A 21,035-nucleotide genomic window follows, 5' to 3' on the forward strand; every position below is an offset into this window, starting at 1 on the left:
CAGGAGCAGGCTCACTCACCATCTCTGAAATATGGCTGCCTGTGTGTTGGCTCTGACAGGAGGAGGGGCCAGGAGAGATGGTTTCCCATCCAGGGGACACCCTGCACCATATGGCAGTGGAGGGCCCTCCCCCTAAATGCCCGTGCATTTGGGTAAAACATACGTGTGAAGGAATTAGTGGCATTTGTGGCTTGCTTTTGCCTGCCTAGGAAAAATCAGAGTCCAGTGTTCTGGAATAGTTTTGCTTTCCAGAAGTATCAAGCAACATGGAAATTCCAAGTAATTAAGCAGTTTGTGGCAGGAAGTTGGATAATGCATGGAAGACCAACTATGACTTTTCCTAATAATAACCAGGTGATCCTTGTAAGTGTGCCAGTTTTTGCTAGATGTTAACATACATACAAAATATCAACACAAACTGGGATTTTGTTCACGAAAACTCAAAGCCCTGCTGTTAGTCAAAAAATTGTCACACTATGTACTAAAAGAGACTCAAACAAGTGAAAACAGTCTTTTGTGTGATCTGAACTAGTTCCTGAACTCACGTGCTTCCCCGTGGGCAATTAATTTACTTTATTTGTAAGAGTGGGTTTCTGATCCACATTATCATTGACAGGTACCAGGGGACCCCTTTCCCCCCAGTGAAGCAACACTGCTCAGGCTCAAAGATGAGCTAGGTTAATTTCCCACTACCATTTTGTAATCTAAAACCCGTGTCTGGATGGCTGGATCTTCCAGTTTTTCTGTGGCTTTATGCTCATGACAGAGAATATGAATTAAAAATACAAAGAATGTGCTCACAGCCTCCTTATTTTGAAAGGTCATGCAAGCTTTCCTGCCCAATTAGTCAGTCTAATGTGAGGCTACATATTTAATTTCTCATCATCTGTTTACTAATTTTCCCTTCTGGATACATGAATTTTTTTTTAATCACGCACAAGTATTGCCGGTTAAACATGCTAAGAACTAAAAGATCGGCAGCAGACCATTCCACAGACTTACACAGAATCACACCCATGGTAAAAATAAGTATGATCTTCTTTTATTTGCTAAAATGGATTATTCTGCTCAGGCGTTTGTAAAGGTCTCTCCGCCCCTGCAGGATAGTGATGTATGGCCATGCGCCACCTACTGGGATAAACGGAAACTACAAGCCTGAGGATTGACGGGGCGGGACGGGGGGGGGGGGTCAATAGATGCTTGCTGGGGCCAGGCCAGGTCTAGATGATGCCGGGCCACGCATACATGGGCAGGTGGTAGCGGTTGTAGTGCAGGTAGTCAAGGATGCTCTTCTCCACCAGGGGCCGGTAGATGGTGTCCTCGAATACTCTCCTGAGGTAATTCCTGGGCTCTTCCTTGAGGTTGACTTCCTCATCTTCTATCTGGCGCACCAGCTGTTCTATGGAAGGCAGGCCTTCCTCCTGCAAAATACAGCAAGAGCCAAGTACAGAAATCACCTGTGCTCAGCGCCACAATAAACAGGAGTTTTTCTAAAATAAAGATGGTACTCAGCTGCTACAAATGGTACTTTTTCCCTAGCATTTTAGATTTGGGGTGGGGGAGTTGGTACTTAGGATCAAGCTAGGCAAGCGATCACTCCCACATGGTAGGCCAGCTGCTTCTACTGAGCTACATCCCCAGATCTTTTCATTCTGAGACAGGATCGCACAGATTGCCCAAGCTGGACTCGGATTTATGATCCTCCTGCCTCGGCCTCCTGAGTAGCTGGGATGACAGGCGTGTGCCACTGTGTCAAGCTGTAGACATTTTTAGTTGCAACAAAATTTTATCATTTTAAGATTTTAAATGTACTATTCAGTGGCATAAATAAATACTTTCACACTGGTGTACAACCGCTGCATGATCCATCTCCAGAACAGTTCACCTTCCTAAAACAAAACTGTGTGCCTGTTAAATGATTGCTGTCTGTTGTGTGCTCCCTTCCAGCCTCACGACCACCTTTCCACTTCCTGTAGGAATCTGAGTACTCTAGGGACCGCAGATGAGTAAAGTTATGGAGTGCTTGTCCCTATGTGCCTGGTTTCTATCACTCAGTGCAGTGTCCCCTTGTTCACCAAGGATGATCATTTTAAGCTCTTATTTATTTTCAGATAATAAATATTTGCAGATGATGCTTGCTTTAAAAATAAGAAAGGAATCAGGTTGGGGGATTTAGCTCAGTGGCACCGTGCCTGCCTCGAAAGCACAAGTTCCTGAGTTTGATCCCCGGTACCAAAACAACAACAACAACAACAACAAAAACCAAGAAGAAAGAAAAATAAGAAAGGAAGCCAGGTGGGGTGGCACATGCCTATAATCCTAGCACTCCAGCAGCCTGGGTCAAAAGGATCAGAAGTTTGAGCCCAACCTGGGCAACTTAGCAACCTAGCAAGACCCTGTCTCAAAGTAAAAAAAAAGGGGGGGCTGGGGGGTATAGCTCAATACAAAGGCCCTAGACTCAATTCCCCAGTACCAAAAAAAGGGGGCGGGGGAGGGGGTGGTTAAACATTTGTGCTTGAAAACTCTTAGCTGGGTTCCTTTACTTAGTTATAATCCCTAAGAGGACTTAAAAACTTTGATTCTTAGTAAAGTCAAATTTCATTGAAATCTTTAAAGAGAGGGTTCGAGAGAATAAAGCTATTTGAAGTTGAGAATCAGATCCTTTGCAATCTATAATAGAGGTTTTTCCAACATTTTATCTTAAAAGTTTCAAAGACAGACACAGAAACTGCCCAGTGAACACCTGCACACCACTCAGATTCTGCAGGTAACTTCCTGCTGGATCTGCTCCACAGTTTTTATAAAACAACACCACCAGTCCGAGCTGCACAGGCCCTGCACACGGTAAGACACTGCTCTCCACGAAGAGTCACCCGCACTCTGATGCTCTATTTATTTCAACTCCCAAGAATTCTTTTTATTTCAAGGAGAAAAAAAAAGTGGATACTTGAAGATGCTTTGGGATCACTAACTTGTTGACTTAATGGTGAGAACACATAGATGGAGAAGAAGATGCAGGCTGCAGGCGGGGCTTGCTGTCATCACCTGGTTAAGCAGGGCGAGGTAGTGCTCAGAGCTCTGACGCCACCCCCCCAGGCAATGGGAGGAAGGAGGACAGCCACTGTGCACAGACACTGAGCCCTGGGCATGCTGCCCAGGCCCGCCTTGGTTTTCCTGGAGAATTGTACAGCTTGACACAAAAACAAGGACCTCACTGGAAGCAGGGAGATTCGGGCCACCCTTGTAAGCAGCTGTTGGGATCTGGGGAGCACAGTACTAGAGGAGCTCGAGGTGGAGCTTTTCCGATCATTAGACAAATGCTGCTCTGGGTGAGGAAGGACTTCTGTGCCCTTGTCCCTCCCAGTGAGACCCTCCCCGGAGGCGGCCACCTCCTTCTCAGCACCTCACGCACCCATGCTCTCTGTGTCTGGCTTCTTTCACTTCGGGTAAAGTTTTTTTTATGTTTTTTAAAATAATCTCCTGAAAGTGCTTTACTTAATTTTAGTCCTTTTTACATTTAGTTATTTTTAGTTTATGGGTTTTTTTTTAGTACCAGGGATTGAACTCCGGTCCTTAGCTTGCGAGGCAGGCAGTGGAACCACTGAGCTAAATCCCCGGCCCTAGTTATTTTTAATTGATGAATAAAACTGTATTCCTATGGGGTACAATATGAGGTTAGGATACATGTCTACATTGTAAGGTTATTATTATCGTTATTCATATTTTTGTGGTACTAGAGATTGAACCCTAGGGCCTTTGCACTAGGTTACCTCCCCAGCCCTGAGTTGTACTTTTGAGACAGGTCTCAGTAATTCCCTAAGTGGCCCAGGCTGTGCTTGAATTTGCGATCTTCCTGCCTCAGCCTCCCAGAGTTCTGGGATTACAGACATGTACCACCATGCCTAGGTCACACTGTGAAATGACTGAGTCAAGTAATTAGCATGTCCATCAGCCACACACTGCTTCTTTGTGGTAAGAACGTTTGGAACCCACCTCTCAGCAGCTGTGAAACATACCGCGCACTGTTACCAATTGTGTTCACCACCCCTTCTTCCTCTAACTGAGGCTCTGTCCCCTTGGCACATCTGCACCTTCCCATTTGTCACCAAATCCTCTGGTAACCACCTTTCCACCCTCCTTTTCTGCAAGTTTTACTTTTCACATTCTATGCAAGTGAGATCAGGCATAGCCTGGCTTCTCTCCTAAAACCTGACCTAAGGGGCCATCCATGTTGTCATTGCCCAAAGTAAACTTTCCTTCATTTTCAGGGCTGAATAGTATTCCACTGTATATACCACATTTCCTTTGTCCAGTTGCCCACAGATGGACACTTAATTTCCATATCTTGGGTACTAATAAATACAGGAGTGCAGAGGTCTCTTTCTCATACCAACGTCAATCCTTTGCATATTTACCCAGGAGTGGGTTTGCTCAGGGTAGCTCTATTTCTAACTTTCATACTGTCTTCCATATTGGCCTAATTTACATTCCCTCCATGGTGTTCCAGCCCCTCTTCCCACCATCCTTGCCTGCACTTACTATCTCTTTTCTTCTTGATAACAGTCATGCTAACAGATGTGCAGTCATAGCTCATTGTGACTTTAGTTTTCATTTCCTGATGAGTAGTGATACAGATCCTTTCTTCATTACACCCACTAGCCATTTGTATATCTCTTTTTTTCCCCTGGTACTGGATATTTAACCTGGATTTCTACCAATGGGCACTTTTTTTTTGAGACAAGGTCTCAGTACATTGCCCAAGCTGGCCTCATAATCCTCCTGCCTCAGACTCCCAAGAAGCCAGAGTTACAGGTGTGTGTGTGCCCCCACACCCAATTTGTATGTCTTTTTTTGATAAATGTTTATCCAGGTCTTTGCCTCTTTTAAATCACAGTTTTTGTTTTTTTGTTATTGAGTTGAGCTCCTTACTTGGTTTGGCTATTAGCCCCTTATCAACTGTGTGATTTGCAAATATTTTCCTCCAATATGCAGGTTGTCTGTTCCCTTTGCTGTGTAGAAGCTTTGATGTAGATCCATTTCTTTATTTTTCTTTTTGTTGCTTGTGCTTTTAGTTTCATATCTAAAATATTATTGCCAAAACCAATGTCAAGGAGTTTTCCTCTAGGGCTTCTGGAGATCCAGGCAAGAATACTTTAGATGGAATCGATGTCCATGGCAGGGTGTACTGAGGGCCAACTTCATCCTTCCTCGTGTACCCAGTTTTCCCAACACCATTTAGTAAGGAGCCTGACCTTCCCCACTGTATCAAAAGTCAGCTGCCTGTAAAATGCATTGGTTCATCTCTGGGCTCTGTCCTGACCTGATGTCACTGTGCCTGTGTCACAGCAGGGCCACGCTGTTTGGATCACCACAGCTTTGTGGTGCATTCGGAAGTCAGGTACAGTGGTACCTCTGTCCACCAACTTGATTCTTTCCACAATTCTGGTCACAAACTGAGTTGGGCGAGAACCAAATCAAATTCCATGATTAGGTTCAATGTTGACTTTATGGGGAAATTTGATTCAGTTCTCATCCAATTTGGTCTGTGACCAGAATCCTAGAAAGAATTGTTTGTGAACCAAGGCACCACTGTACTTTTGATGCTTCCAGCTTGTTTTTTTTAATTTTTTATTTTTATTACCCTTGCCTGGGTCTTTCGCGATTTCACAGAAATTTCACCTGGAAGGAAGCTTCCCTGCCGCCATCCCAAGCTCCTAAGGCACAGAAGGTGAGCCACACGGGTGCCAGAAGCACCACCACCACCCCCGTGGAAATGAGAACACATGTAAACAAGCCTCAAAAACAGACTTCTGGATCACCTACAGCAACCTCAAAGGGAAATGAGATGGAACAATCTGATACTCAACCACCTGGACTCTCTGAACTGGCAACAAAAGAGGATCTGGGAAAAATGAAATCAGAAATAATTTCTCAGATAACAGCAAAGATTGTGCTCATGGTGCAAGACATGATTAATAAATCTAGAGAGGACACAGATAAAAAAATAGAAGATCTGAGGAACATGATGGAATCCCAACATAGGAAACAAATGGAATCCATAAAACAGATGTAAACAGATTTCCAGGAGATTAAAAACTCCATCAAAAGTCTGCGCAGCAGAATGAACCAATGTGAGGATAGAATTTCAGATATAGAAGAAAAGGTTGCAATTAGTGACCAGGAAAAGAAAAATTGCTTTAAAATTGTAAAGGAACTTGAGAAATCAATCCAGCAGCTGCTAGACGATGCAAAGAAGAATAACATAAGACTAATTGGAGTCAACGAAGAAACAGGAGAGAGTGCAGATGACGTAAAAAAAACTGTTCACAGAAGGGATGGCAGAAAACTTCCCAAGCAGGGGAAAAGAACTTGACATACAGATAGGTGAGGCATATAGGACTCCAAATAGCCTTGATCAAAAAAAATCTACACATAGGCATATAATAGTTAGGATTCCAGAAATCCAACAGAAGAACAAAATTCTACAAGCAGTGAGAGAAAAGAAACAAATCACATACAAAGGAAAGTCCATCAGAATCACAGCAGACTTCTCAATGCAAACCCCCAAGCCAAGAAGAGCTTGGAGTGATGTATTTCAAGCCCTAAAGGAAAACAGCCTCCAACCCAGATTGATGTACCCTGCAAAACTATCTTTCAAAACTGATGGAGAAATAAGATACTTTCATGATAAAGAGCACCTCAGGAACTTCATGAATACCAAACCGGCACTCCAAAAAATTTTAGACAATACCCTAGGAAAAGACAATGAGGATCACAACCCCAGGAAACTCAGCAGAATGAATCCATTGGGTGTGGCAAATTAAACGCAAAGGGGGAGAATCCAACAAAAAGAAAAAGTCATGATAAGGCTTTTAAAACTTTTAACTTCATCTCCCTAATGAGTGTATAATTCAATCTTGTTATTGTACTGATTAGTATTTTTCTGATTCCAGAGTTGCACACCTTTCCTTGTGCTATACTGGCTATTTATCATCTTCTTATGTCTACATATTAATTGGGTTGTCTATTAATGAGCTCTAAGAATTCTTTATATATTCTGGTCATAGGTTATATGCATTGTAAATATGGTCTGTTTAAGGACTACTTTTCATTTTAATGATGTTATTTAAAGTTCTAAATTTTGATGGAATCTCATTTATCAAATTTTTCTTTTATACATCATGTCTTTTGTATACTAGGTAGTTCTTGGCTACCCTGAATTCATAAACATTTTCCCTTATAATTTCTTCTTAAAGTTTTATACTTTTAGGCTTTCATATTTAGGTTCATAGATCCCTTCAAGTTATTTTCATGTATGGAAATTAAGGGTTGAGGTTAATTTTTTTATATATGGATACCAGGTGTTCTAATGCCGTTTGCTGAAAATACTGTCTCTTCCTCGGCTCTTGAATTGAGTTTATATTCTATAAAATGCTAATGTTAAATAATCTTTCAAAACTCACAGAAATTTCAGAATTGTTTTTCTATTTCTGTGAAAAATGTCATTGGAATTTTGACAGAGATACATTGAATCTGTAGATTGCTTGGACATTTTTATAGCATGAATTCTTTCAAGCCATGAACAGAGGATATCTTTCTGTTAACTTGTGTCATCTGTAATTTCTTGAATCGAGGATTTTTTTTCTGCAAAAGGGTTTATTTCATTCCATCCATGGCTTGGAGAGGACTCCATGATGGTCCCTCAAAGCCACTGGGCCCTACAGATCCAAATCTGCTCGAAGATGAGCTTTCAAGCAAACCCTGCATGGTCAAGTGGCTGTGGTCCTCTTGATGGCCTCACCTCATCTGGGAAGTTATAGGGCTGGGGTCTGCCTGGTCAGAAGTGCTTGGGAAGAGTTTGGGTTCTTACCCAGTAGCTTCCCTGGCGTCCAGAAAAGGGTGGGGTTGCAGTGCTGGCTGTGTCTTCTCTGGATGGTTGGAACCCTGCACTTCTCCTGGACAACCTGTGGATGGAGTCACCTGAAACAGGAGCCCAGAGACATAAGGGGCAGGAGGCCCCAGATACACATTGGCCACACCATCGATAGTGGCCCCACAGCAGGGGACAATTCTGAAGGTCAGGGGCCCACAGTGGTGGGGAATAAGGTGCTCACCATGCAGAACGGCATCGGCCAGCCCTTTGGGCAGGGCATGGGGGGAAGACGGTTTGGAGTGTGGACTGCAGAGGGACAGGAGGGGCTGGAGGCTGGAAGAGAGGGGGCTTTGTGGTTTCCAACTTCACAGAAGCAGGAGCAGGGTCTGCGAGGTCCCTGGCACCTGCTTTCCTCAAATCGGTTTCAGTACCTGGATCTCTTGACTCCTTAGTAAATGACTCCAACACATCTTTTATGTTATTGTAAATGGGGTTGTTTTCCTAATTTCTTTTTTCAGATGATCATTATTAGTGTATGGAAACACTGGTTGGCTTTGCATGTTGATTTTGTGTCCTGCAGCTTTTGTAAGCTGTGTGTGTGTGTGTGTGTGTGTGTGTGTGTGTGTGTTGCCGGTGATGGAACCCAAGGCCTTACACACACTAGGCAAGGGCTCTACTGCTGAACAATAGTCCCAGCCCTCATTTTTCCAGTTTTTTTCCATAGTCTTTAGTTTTTTTTAAATAAGATCATGTCTTCGGCAAGCTTCTTCCTTTCCCATTTGGATGCCTTTTATTTCTTTTTCTCACCTAACTGCTTTGGCAAGGATTTCCAGTACTGTATTTAACAGAAGTGGGAAGAGTGAGCATCCATGTGTTTTTCCTGGTCTTAGAGGAAATGCTTAAGCTTTTTACCATTGGTATGATGTTACCTGAGGGCTTGTCATACATGGTTATTTCTTCTATATCATTATTTGTTGAAAGTTTTTCAATCATACAAGAATATTCATTTTGTCAAATGCTTCCTCTTCATTTATTGAGATGACCATGTGGATTTTGTCCTTCTAGAATAAAGTTTTGAGTTTCACACACTTTGTAGAACATGGTAGTAATTCATTTCTTTTTCAGAGCTCAATATTATTCCATTGTATGAACTTGTAGACTACTTTTGTATAGCCATTGATTGATTGACGGACATGTGGGTTGTTTCCTTATGTGCAAGTATTCATTTTAATACCTCTTTCAGTTCTTTGGGATATATACCCAGGAGCACAATTGTTCAGCCATAGGGTAATTCTCTGTGTAGCTTATTGTGGAACCATCAAACTATTTTCCATGACAGCTGTACAAGTTTATATGTCCATAGCACTTGTGAAGATTCTATTTTTCCACATCCTCAATAACACAGATTCCTTTCTTTTATTCTCACTATACCTATCCCAGTGGGTATGGAGTGACACCTGTGGTCCTGATTTTTATTTCCCTAATAACTGAAGATGTTGTGCCTCTTTTCATGTAAAAGCAGTTCATGTGAACTCCTACTTTTATTCTGTTGATCTACACATCTATGGTAGGCAAGCACTGCCCTATCTCGTCACTATTGCTTTGTAGCAAGTTTTGAAATCAGAGAGGGTGAGACTTTTAAGCTTCTTCCTTCCCCAAGATAGACTTGGCTGTTTGGAGTTCCATGCATTTCCATATGAACTCTGCCGCTTCCTCTAAGGGATGTCTCAGGAGTTGAATAGGATTGCACTGCATCTGTAGATTGCTTTGGGTGGTACTGCACTCTGAACAGTAGGAAGTCTGTAAGTCCAGAAGCAGAGATGTTTTTCAATTTCTTCCTTTCTGTAACTTCAGTTATGTTTTGTAGTCTTCAGCACCTGGGTCTTAAGCCGTCTTGAAAGGAGAGAAGGTATGCAAGGAGTTGAGTAGAGCTCAGGGAGCACTGGGTCTGGACCTCTGGTTCTGATTTCCACCTGCACCGACCTCCTCACAGCCCAGGATGACAGGCAGGGACCTGTTGGGCCTGTGGCATCCCTGACCCACATAAGCGCCCTTCACAGCCACTCCACGGTTCCACACTGGGGGCTCAACTAGCTATCAGTTGAGAATATTTGGAAAAAAGTCTGTCTCATCTGTATACTAAACATGTACAGACTTGTTCTTGTCATTATCCCATGATCAATACAGCATATCCGTTCTTTATTTAATTGACCTACGTATCATAAGCAATCTCGAGATGACATAAACTATGCAGAAAGGGGCCGGGGATTTAGCTCAGTGGTTCTGCTGCCTGCCTCACAAGTGCAAGGACCCGAGTTCAATCTCCAGTACCAAAACAAACAAACAAATTATGCAGAAGGGCGTGTAGGTTCTATGCACATGTGGCATTTCATGGCCCAGAAATACATTTTTAAAAATGTTCAGCATTTTGGGCCATTAGAGAGATGCAAATTAAAACAATTCTGAGGTTCCACCTTACCTCAGAAGGAATAGTCAACAGGAAATCAAATAATAACAAACGCTGGTGAGGCTTCAGGGAAAAAGGAATGCTTCTACTGTTGGTGGAAGTGTAAACTAGTACAACCACTATGGAAATCAGAAGATGCCTCAAAAAACCAAAAGTAGAAATTCAATTTGACCCAGCTATTCCCCTTCTAGGTACCTTTCTCAACCAGTTAGACACCATATTACAGTGATGTACTCATACCCATGTTCATAGCAGCACAATTCATAACACTAAATCTTGGAAACAGTCTGTATGTCCATCAACTGAAGAGTGAATAAAGAAAATGTGGTATTTATGCACAATGGAGTACTACTCTGCCATAAAGATAAATTTGAGGCTTTCATAGGTAAATGGATGCAACTTGAGAACATAGTGTTAAATGAAATAAATAAGACACACATGTTTAAGTATACTACTCTTATATGACAAACCCAAAGTATAAACAAATTAAAGAACAAAATAAAAGGTAGTTAAAAGGAAACGAGGAGATAGATTTTTTACAAATGGGAAGGGGTCTAGGAGGTGGAGAGGAAGGGAACGTAAAATGAATTAAGATGTTATACACATGTACCAAATATCCACAATTTAAGTATTCATTACATATCTCAAACATACTAATAAAAAAACAGATGTTGAGACATAATAAAAAATAATAATGTAAAAAAAGAAATTGAAAAGGGAAACATATACTTTTATATTTTACTTTCAACAAAGGTCAGTCAATGGCTTTTCCACAAACACAGCAAGCATTTTTTAGACTAGAAGAACAGCTAATGTGTCTAAATGTGTCTAGCCAAGTGTAGCAAATGAAATGTAAAGTAGCCTGGAAAAAATACTGCATTTCCTGTAGGGTTGGCAGACGCCTGGATGGTGGCATCCTTGGGAGTCTTGAGGGACCTGTGTGAACTTCTCAGTTTGAGCCATTTAGCAGCATTTGACTTTTGCATGTGGCTGTGGGGCCCCCATTTACCTGTTTGGCTCTAACTTTGAAGCTCTGCATCACCTCAGGAGAAGCCCAGGAGCAGCGGGCACTGAGGCCTGCAGTTTGGTCCATCTGGCTCAGGACCCTGTTCCCATTGGGGATGAGGGGATCTTAGGTTTGAAGCTTGTGACCTTGAGCAGCTGTGTGACCTATGTGGGGTATTTAACATCTCTGAACCTGGTTTCTTCATGGTGAGGTTGGGATAGGAACAGTGAGGCTGTCACCCACTGCAAGGCTCTGCTAGTGTCAGCGAGGGTATGTGCTGCACCAGAATGCTTGGGGACTCACTGGAGACAGGATCCTGTATGTGCCATCCACTGTTGGTCCCCCACCTGGAGCCCACAGCTGTGGGCACCCACAAGTGAAAGCAACAGCGGTGACACAGGAGTCGCCTATTGAGACATCAGGGTGAGGTGAGATGTAACGGGGCCAGGTCCAGTGTGTGAAAGGAGGCATGCCCTAGGCCCAGAACCCACCGCCCTTTGAGCACAGGCCTCTGCTCTCCACAGCTGGGCTAAGGGCTCTGCTATTGGAAGAAATAAAGTTCCACAGATATCTCCCTCTACATTGCAGAGTTCTAGTTCTTGCTGAGCTTAGAGCCTTTGGGATACTAGCCTAACTTCTGATGAATTCTGTATTGCTTTGAAAAAGAAGTGTCAGTTATAAAAGGAGTGTGTTCTAAACCAGGCATGGTGGCGCACACCTGTAATACCAGCACTCTGGGAGGCTGAGGCAGGAGGATCACAAATTTGAGCCAGCTTGGGCAATTTATCGACTTAGTGGGAGCCTTTCTCCAAATAAAAAATAGGAAATGTTCTGGGGATGTAGCTCAGTATGAAGGCCCTGAGATTGATTCCCAGTACCATGATGGGAAAAAACAAAAATGAACAAGTGTGTTTTACCATAGGAATGAGTTCTCTTGACATCTTCAAAACAATAGGTGCACGACGTTGGGCCACTGCAGGCAGAAACCAAAGGAACGACACCTTTGTGCTCCAGGGCAGGCACACAGTGCACACCCAGTTTCCAGCCAGTGCTGTAGGCTGGTTGTGAAAATACTGCCACTTGTAAAGAGGAAAAAGAAACCTGTTGCCTTATAAAAGGAATTTAAGTAAAATCACTTTCCCCAAAATTTTATCAACATCCCATACTCCACAGTCTGTTTTTGGGACATTTGGTTTAGAAAGTGAAGCCATAAAATGGGAATGGAGGGGCAAGGCCAAATGATCAACAGCAATCGACCGCTCTGATTTGCGAGGAACAACCGCAGTCCATTAATCACTCTCACCTGCTCAGAGGCCAGGACCTGGCGCAGCTCCTTCCTGAGGTCGATAAAGCGATCGTGGAGCAGGGCCATGCACCAGGGCTCCGTGAAGTAGCTGGTGGGGGAGGAAGAGGTGCAGTTAGCTGGCAGCCCTCTCATTACCGCTAATAAAGTATTTACCTGCTTTTTTGCCTTGATAAATTACAGTTCTGGGTCCTCTGCAATCGTTTGCTCATAAAGTGCCTCGTGGAACAGCCTGGCCAATCAATTTTTTAAATGGATGTTCCTGATGTAAGGCCAGGTTCCATAATTACATTTAAAGTGCTTTAATTCAGAGCTGGGGCAAGACCCAGTGAAGAACCCTGATTTTATCAGAATTTAAAAGCCTGAAGACTTGTAAAGAACGGTGTCTCCATTATCTGCCCTCATTTGAGCAAAGCAGATTGCAGGATTAACTGAACTGCTGCATAAACAAATTAAATTTGGGTAGACAATAACACAAAGGTTGCTCATCATTAAGGTTTCTGGATGAATAATGGCCAGAAAAACAGGGCACCTCGGTGTCGCAACATGGTCCTTGCACGGTTGTGCCGATGCTTAATTGAGTCTGTTTTAGGGGGGCTGCTCTTTTGCTAACTTTTCACTGAAAGCTGAATAAGTGAGAACAACATGGCTGTCCGTTGTGTACAGGAGACTGCTGAGAATCTGTTGTGTTCTCGCAATAATAATCAAGAACATTTATGGACATTTTACATTTTCTTTATTTTAGCGCCGAGTGTCTTGGAACAGGAAACTTCAGGGTCCAAGGCACTGCCTGGATCTGGACATGAGTCGCTCTTCCTATTGCTGATGGAGGCCATGTGTTAGCACAGGGGAAGGAAAATCAGAGCCCTGGGCAGATGGGTTCCTTCTTTTTCCCAAGAGTTAAAGCCAAGGACAGGGGTGAAAGTCCCAAAAGTCATTGAGGCAATAGAAGAGGAATATTGTGACAAGTGTGTGTTAGGATCAGCTGTCACCAGCTGGATGGGTCAGTGTGTCCCCTAGGCACTTGATCAGAACTGGATCTTGATTACTTACTTCCTGATTAATGGCTGCCTGGGGTCCATCCAGCTATTAGCCTCACCAATCCTACTGCCTGGGGACTGCAGCAATAGCAGGGACCAGGACAACATCCCTGTCCCATGGAGCTCGTGGGCCTGGGGTGCCGAAGAATAGGCAGCTTGTTAGGTGATGACAGGAGATTGGGTCCCAATTGCTGGGGAAGAAGAGGCAGGAAGGGCTCTGATTGGGGTGTCCACTGAGTGAGCAGAGACCCAGGCATGGGGAGAGCACAGGCCATGGGGATGTGTGGGGAGGGAAGAGCAAGGCCAGACACACAGGGGCAGGCAGGCACCTGGGTGGCTTGGCAGGGGGATGGTGATAGACCAGCTGGAGGTGAGTTCAGGAAGGTGAAGGTGGATAGTCACAGTGTTTACCCTGGCAACCTGTAATGTTCACTGAAGGAGTAGAGAACTGAGCTGCCGTTCACACCTATGGAATATGATTCTGCCAACTAAATGGGTGGTAAAACCCTGCTGCATGCTCCGAGGTGGCAGCAGTAAGAAAGGGAGGGTATCTTTGTGACCAAAGGGAAAAAAGTGTGGAAGTTGGGGTTCAGCTGACCCCCATTTCCCTGAGGCCACAGTGCTCCCCGCCTTGGCTCTGGGGGGTTACCCCATGGCAAGCCTGAGTGCATGGTGTGGGGCTGTGGGAGCCCAGCTGGCATCCTGGCCGACCTCCAGCCAGCTGCAGGAGGGTTAGTGGAGGGTGGGCTGCCCCAGGAGGGACTGTCACTGTGGGTGACACTGGGACAGCCTCCCTGATGGCAGCTTCTTGACCAAAGCCATGCAGACAGCTTTGGTCTGGACACCCAGACCAGCTCTTCCAGGACACTCTTGCCTTGCAGCACAGCTAGAACTGTGGACTTCCACATCTGGAAACATCTTCATTCCTACCTGAGAGCCAGTGGGCCTCTGGATCTGTCTGTCTCCCTCCATGGCTGAGATGCCCCCACCCTTTTGGTTTTGGGGTCCAGAGCCACTCCTTCACCTCATTCTCTGCTTCTACCCTGCACCAGTGCAGCTCCACATGGATAGCCCAGTGGCTGTCCAGTGGCCTTCCTGGTCAGCACCTACACAGCTCTGCCCAGGTGACCCATGGGACACTCCTGCCATCCACTTCAAAGAGGGAGTTCTCAGGAAATGCACTTCCTGTAGGGCCACATGGCTGCCTGCCCTGGGCTACCACCCTCATGCCCACAGACTCAGAGTCCCCACCATGGAGTCCGACACAGGCTGCTGCAGGAGCAAGTGGCCCTTAATTCTCCAAAAACACTTCCAACTCTGAACAGGGCCTGGGTGGCCGGGGCTTTCTCTGGCTGGCTTGGAACTCTCAGCTGTGGGCACCCCCATGCCCAGCAGAAGGGCCGCTCATATCTGACGACCCCTGTTCCCACCCTGCTGAGTGATTTGGTTTGCAGTGACCTGGGAAACTTGCAGTTTTCTCCTGCTTATACTTTTATACTCTCCACCATCACCAGTGGCAAAACATGTGGGGATCTTGTCTAGAAGAAGACAGTCTCTGAAGCAAACTGTTGGTACCAGCATTCGCAGAATTCACTGCAACAGCCATTTTTTATGGATGAAGTGTGACTAAAAAAATACTGTGTATGCTTAAATTTTTAAAAATTCATTACAGTAAAAGGCACATTGCCATGAATCTACCTCAAAATCCTCCCCCTCTCTTCCAACACACTTATCCCATCATTCTCACTTCTTTCTGCAGCAGTTCTGGAAATCCTGTTTGGTGTCTTTTTGAGATATGATCAAAAATACAGTGAATACTGCTGCCGAGTGCCATCAAAAAGAAAGGTAGGCTCTTAAAAACATGCCATTGTCTCCTCATCCACCTTATTCATTGGATCTGACACTGTGTGACTTCTGGCTCTTCCCTAAGTCAAGATAACCACAAAAGGTCAACAATTTGACCTCCTGGCCGGCCAAAGGGACAAGCTGAATGTGAACAGGGCAGCCTCAGCCAGGGTGGGTCTCAGCCTCAGAAGCAGGACTCCCTTGGGGAGCAAATCCTATCCCAACTGAAACCCTGGTCAGACGACATTGTAAACTGAACAAAACTTAGGAGGAAGGTGCTCGATAGGTGGATCACCTGCAGTTTCCTCCACGCCGCTGGTTTGCTGTGTTCCACAGCCCAGAGTAGGTGGGCAGCAATCAGCGACTCTGCAGGGCAGGGAGGTGCTGCCACTGGTACAGTTGGTCTCAGATACTGGGTGGCCTAGGAGGCCAGGAAAGGAAGGTAAGAAAATGTTACCTACCCAGTGGACAAGCCTACTTTCAAGGTTCTTTCTCACTTCTCAAAGAATCTGGTCACTTTGGAGGTGGTTTTCAAGGTGCTGCCTGGCTGCCCTTGGACTGGCGGTGAGAATGACAGTTGCTTCCTGGTGTTTTGCTCCATGCTGTGGTCCTGTCACTCCCCACACAGCCCTGACAGCTGAGGCTCCGTCTGTAACTCATTCCATGGTTCCTGAGATCTTGTTTGCTTCTGGCAAAATTCTTAAACTTTTTAGGCTAATGGACTTTCATTCTAGATCTGTTTTAGGTTTATAGAAAACTTGAGCAGAAAGTGGGATTTCCAGGTACCTCTTCTCATGGTTTCCCATTATTAACGCCTAATGCTGCTGGGGTGCACCTTGCAGTTGCTGGCCTGTTACCAATGGACACTATTAACTAAGAATGCACAAGGCGCATTCTTGGTGTTGTGCATCCTGTGGGTTTGAGGAATGAGTAAGGACTGTCCACTGTCACAGTGTCACATAGAAGTGTTTTGTGCCCCAAGAAACCCTCTGTCCCCACCCATTCACTCTCTCCTCCCCTTCTTCCGAACCCCTGGCAAATTAACCTTTTAGGAAATTGAATTCTATTAAAGAAAATGAAGGGTATGTAACAATTTTAATAAAATAATTTTAAAACATGACACTTTCCAGTGTTTAGCTCCCAAACATTCTCCCAACACCAGAACACTGTGTGTCAAACTCGCCAGGAGCTCCTACAGCATACACACATGTGACTGAACTCTGAGCTCTGGGCCCCCACGGTGGCTGGCACAACCTCCGGCCTCAGGGCCCACACTCCCTGCATAGGAGAGCCATGGCTCCGACCTGCTGCTCCTCCCCCTATTCAAGACAGGTGACAGGGTTGGGGCTTGGGGCCTCCTATGATCAACCTAAAGCTGCAACTGGCAGCCCTCACCATCAATGTTCAGACAACTCTGAATTTAACCAAATTTATCATTGTACTGAGTCACATGAAGATCATTTCTTTTGATATAAGGATTTTAGAAAAAAAAGTTTCACTGTAATAATAAAGTTTAGATCTAAAACTACACCCCATGGAAGACTCCTTTTGTTTCTATCCTCTTCATAGAAAAAAAAAATGCCTTGAATATGATGTCATAGTTTAGATCTAAAATGTCTCCCTCAAATTCTTATCTGAATGGAAGCTGATTGGTTCATGGGGTGCTATACTCATTGGTGGATTCATCTATGGATGAGTTCACAGCTGAATGTACCATTGACCTCCGGGGCCTGGTTGGAGGTGGTCACTGGGGCCATGGCTTGGAAGGGTGGATTCTGGTCCCTGGCTCCTCCCTTCTTTCTCTGCTTCCTGGCCACTGTGACATGAGCAGCTTTCCTCTGCCATTCCCTTCAACCATGCTGCTTCTGCCTTGGGACCAGCTGACCACGGACTGAACCCACTGGAAATTATAAGCCAAATAAACCTCTCCCCTTTTAAGGATAGAGTGTGGAGTATTTTGTCCCAGCAATGGGAAAGGGACTAAGACATGGGCAAGAGCATTGTAGGTGGAAAGTGCCTTGAATGCATCTCGCCTACCCACACCCCAGGAGCAGTGCAGGACGCTATAGAGGGGCTGTTTCCATGGTGACTGTGGGCTGGCCTGGAGCTGCCCAGAGGGAGAATCAGGCTGCAGATCACCAGGCTAGAAAAGGAACAAAACGCAAAGCTGGAAACATAGTTTCTATTGAGTGCTCCTTGCTTTTGCATGATCATACGCCAAAAAAGTCATGAATTCAAGCATTGAAAGTACGAGACTGAGCTTGCAAAGCAGAGGGGCTGCTTTCTCATGGCCACAGAGTGCCATGGCACAATCAGCACTAGAGGTGAGTTTTGGGGAAATTTATATTTCTATAAATATTATAAATTTAAATTAAATTAAATAACAGAAAATATCAACCTCTTTCCCAGTTCATATTCAGAAAAAGAAGACTAGTTGGAATCACTAAGGAACCTGCATAGCTGATTACTTAGAAAGCAGGCTGGTTACTTCAGAAGCTGGGCATGGTGGCGCACACCTATGATCCTAGCACTCAAGAGGCAAAGGCAGGAGGATGGTCATGAGTTCAAAGCCAACCTAAACTACATAGCAAGACCCTGTCTCAAAAAACAAAAATGAAAAGAAAACAAAAAGAAATCTTTGGGAGACATGGTTGGGTAAGAACATGGTGACCATGGATAAAAATGGTCTTCATTTAACTTAATTTGAGAATTAATTTAAGTTTAAAAAGACAGTGTGCAGTTTAAAAATAAATCTTACACAGCTTTATGTTTCAATTTGTACCTTTATAAGAAGTGAGATGAGTTCAAGGGTACATGCTTTAAAGTAGAAATTGAAAAAGGAACTGGGGAAACCAGTTCACCTTCCTCATCTTCCTCCTCCTCGTCCTCTTCCTGGTCCCATTTCTTTTTTTTTCCGGCCTTTCTCAGCTTTGGCAACTCCTATGGAACAAGCTTTCCTGAGCCCATGGGCAGCGAGATCATTTCCACATTTCCCCTTCTCTGTGGGTTGCTGTGGCATGCCTTGGTCCAGCTCCAAATCTTTCCTCAGTCCTTTGCAATATCTCCACTACTGCTGGGGTGTTTTCCTTGGATATGGGGGTGACACTCAGAACAGAACAAAGCCAAAGAAGGCCTCATGGCAGCATGGGACTCCCTGGACTCTTTGCTTCTCCTTTAGTATGGTTCGAGGCATTTAATTCTCTTTCACAACAGGCCTTGCCCGCCTGTGCCAAGCCAAGCATGTCTTCTGGTTTTCCCTCCTCTGAGCCCCCAGAAAACACTGGAGGCTTTGGGTGCCCTTCCCGGGCCTCTCCAGATCAGTCTGCACTGTGTCACCATGGAGACACCTTGCCTCTCAGCTTTCTTGGAGCCTTTTGCTCATGCTTAGTCATTTCCCTCAGTGACCCTGTGGTCACTGTGTGCCCTTCTGCCCTGTCACTCACCGGACACTGTTTTATGAACTCAGTGTCCTGCCAGGCTTCGGGGGCAGGAGGCTGACACCGCCTTCACACTCTGCCCTGCAGCTGACTTTTAAGTGGGTTCTGTGAATCTGAGTGTGAACATCACAAGAAAACCCATCTATACGGCTGTGATAAACATGATGCACAAAGTCTCAGAACCTACATAGGAGGACTAATGTCCCCCATCACTTTTCCAAACATACCCTTTGTTAAGTAACACTGGGAAAGGTCAGCTCCTGGGACTGAATTAACCATTTCCGGTCGATATGGCCCAATCATTAGGCAATTGATTACATGTCGCCGAGCTCACCCCCTTAGTTGTTCCAGCTGCTTTATCGACAGGTATGTGGATACTGGTGGCCTCTGATGACCAACAGACACTGGCCATGCTGCAAGCCAAGAAAAACAGACCAACTAACAGCACAACCACGAGGCTGAATAGGTTAAGGGGGTCCCTTAAAGGCCTGCATCACACCCCAAGGGCAAGGCCTTCCAGTGTATGGTGGGAAAGCCTAGTGAGGAAGGGCTGCAGTTCACAGCACCAAACAACCCACCTGGGAATTGCTGAAGGGTGCCAAAGGGGGCCGTGGAGAAACATTTTCTCAAAAAACTTTTTAATGGAAAAACATTCTAATTTCCTCTTGGTATGATTTTGCTTTTGGGGCTCTTAAAAGCCACCTGTTGCCTTTTCTCCTTTTAGGGACTGCAGCGCAGGCAGCCTGCTGGGTCATAGAGGATTCTCTTCACATCTTCTACTACAGGCTCCCTCTGGGCTTCCCCTGGAAATCATTGCCGGGGCATCTCCACCTCAGGCCCCCAGGGGATGGAGCGGGGCTGCACAGCCTGGTGTCCTCTGAGCAACCTGCCATCTGTCTGTGCTGCCTTAATGTTTGCTAGGCAGAGGAGAAGAAGTGATAAATGCCACGGTAGCAAAGAGATGTCTTGGCTCTGCCCTGCAGGGTGTCTGGAATTTGGACTTTAGGTCTTTTCTAAGAAATCAGATTAGGCAATGCTGGTCCTTGTCTTTATGTGGGAGATTTGATTCCATTGCTGGGGTTGCCTCATTACCCCACCGGCACAGTTGGCATTGCTCCTCCATGTGGGCCACAACAGGTACCTGGTGTGCCAGGTCTAAGGTTCAGGTGAGATGTAGGCAGATTTTAAATGCATTTTCTAAAACCACTTTGCCCCATGTCCTCTTTTCCACACTTGTGTGTGTGCTAGAAACACTAAAACTATGCCCTATCTTCCTTCCTTCATCTGCTTGTCTATCCATCCATCCATCCATCCATCCATCCATCCATCCACTCACCCATCATCCATCTATGGTTTTTTTTGTTTTTTTGGTTTTTTGGTACTGGGGATCGAACTCAGGTCCTTGTGCTTGCACAGCAGGAGGCGAAACCACTGAGCTAAATCCCCGACCCTACCCATCTATCTTAAAAAGTCCAACAAGGCCTTTCTAAACCCTGTTTCTTTATTTCCAATGCCCATTTTCCTCCGGTTCTCTCTTCTCTGGTGCCTCACTCCACTCTTCAACAAATCTGTGCTCCTTATCTGTGGTTTTTCCTATGAAGGCTTCCGGCCCCACCCTGTCCCTAAGTATCTTCCAGAACTCTTCACTTAGGTGGCTGCATAATGGCAAGGAAAGGGGAAGTCCTAGGGAGGCGTTCTTTGCCATCAGTCAATTGCCTGTTATATAAGTGCCATGCTAAAGTGTGTTGCACCTGTGGAGGGTGGTGGCCAAGTTGGCACAGCTATGGCATTGCCTTGTGGAAGGGCTGCAGAGGGTAGAACCCTAGGAAGTCTGAGGCGAGAGTGTCGTTCAGCTGGGAATGGGACTGTGGTACCCTGATCTGTTACCCCCGGATGCCACACTGCATGAACAGACACAGCCCTGACGCTCTACCACAGCTCCCCTTCGAGACTGAAATAGAAGCTTGACTGTAAATTTTTCCTTGAGTTCAACTTGAGTTGCCAGAATCTGAATCTAACTGATTTCTTGTACTACTTGGAGCCACATATAGAAAGGTAAGACTG

General features: G+C 45.1%; 2 protein-coding genes across 11 annotated transcripts in view; one reads left to right on the plus strand and one right to left on the minus strand.

The window, feature by feature from the left end:
• Ralgapa2 (Ral GTPase activating protein catalytic subunit alpha 2) overlaps positions 1 to 21,035 on the plus strand; it is a 364,983-nt gene that overhangs the window by 317,066 nt on the left and 26,882 nt on the right. The gene's annotated exons all lie outside the window — the stretch shown is intronic.
• Positions 1,039 to 21,035, minus strand: part of Cfap61 (cilia and flagella associated protein 61) — a 274,915-nt gene continuing 254,918 nt past the window's right edge. For all 3 annotated transcript variants that reach the window (XM_087189031.1, XM_004841158.3, XM_087189032.1), the window contains 2 exons: positions 12,650 to 12,740; positions 1,039 to 1,421 (listed from right to left, as the gene is read on the minus strand). In XM_087189031.1, coding sequence (XP_087045157.1) covers positions 1,221 to 1,421; positions 12,650 to 12,740 — 292 coding nt within the window. In that variant the 3' untranslated portion in view covers positions 1,039 to 1,220. The remainder of the gene's footprint in view (positions 1,422 to 12,649; positions 12,741 to 21,035) is intronic.

The sequence above is a fragment of the Heterocephalus glaber genome, unplaced genomic scaffold, assembly GCF_053883595.1.
Source record: "Heterocephalus glaber isolate CG9 unplaced genomic scaffold, H.glaber_assembly_v1.0 deba00001532, whole genome shotgun sequence".
NCBI classification, from domain to species: domain Eukaryota; kingdom Metazoa; phylum Chordata; class Mammalia; order Rodentia; family Bathyergidae; genus Heterocephalus; species Heterocephalus glaber.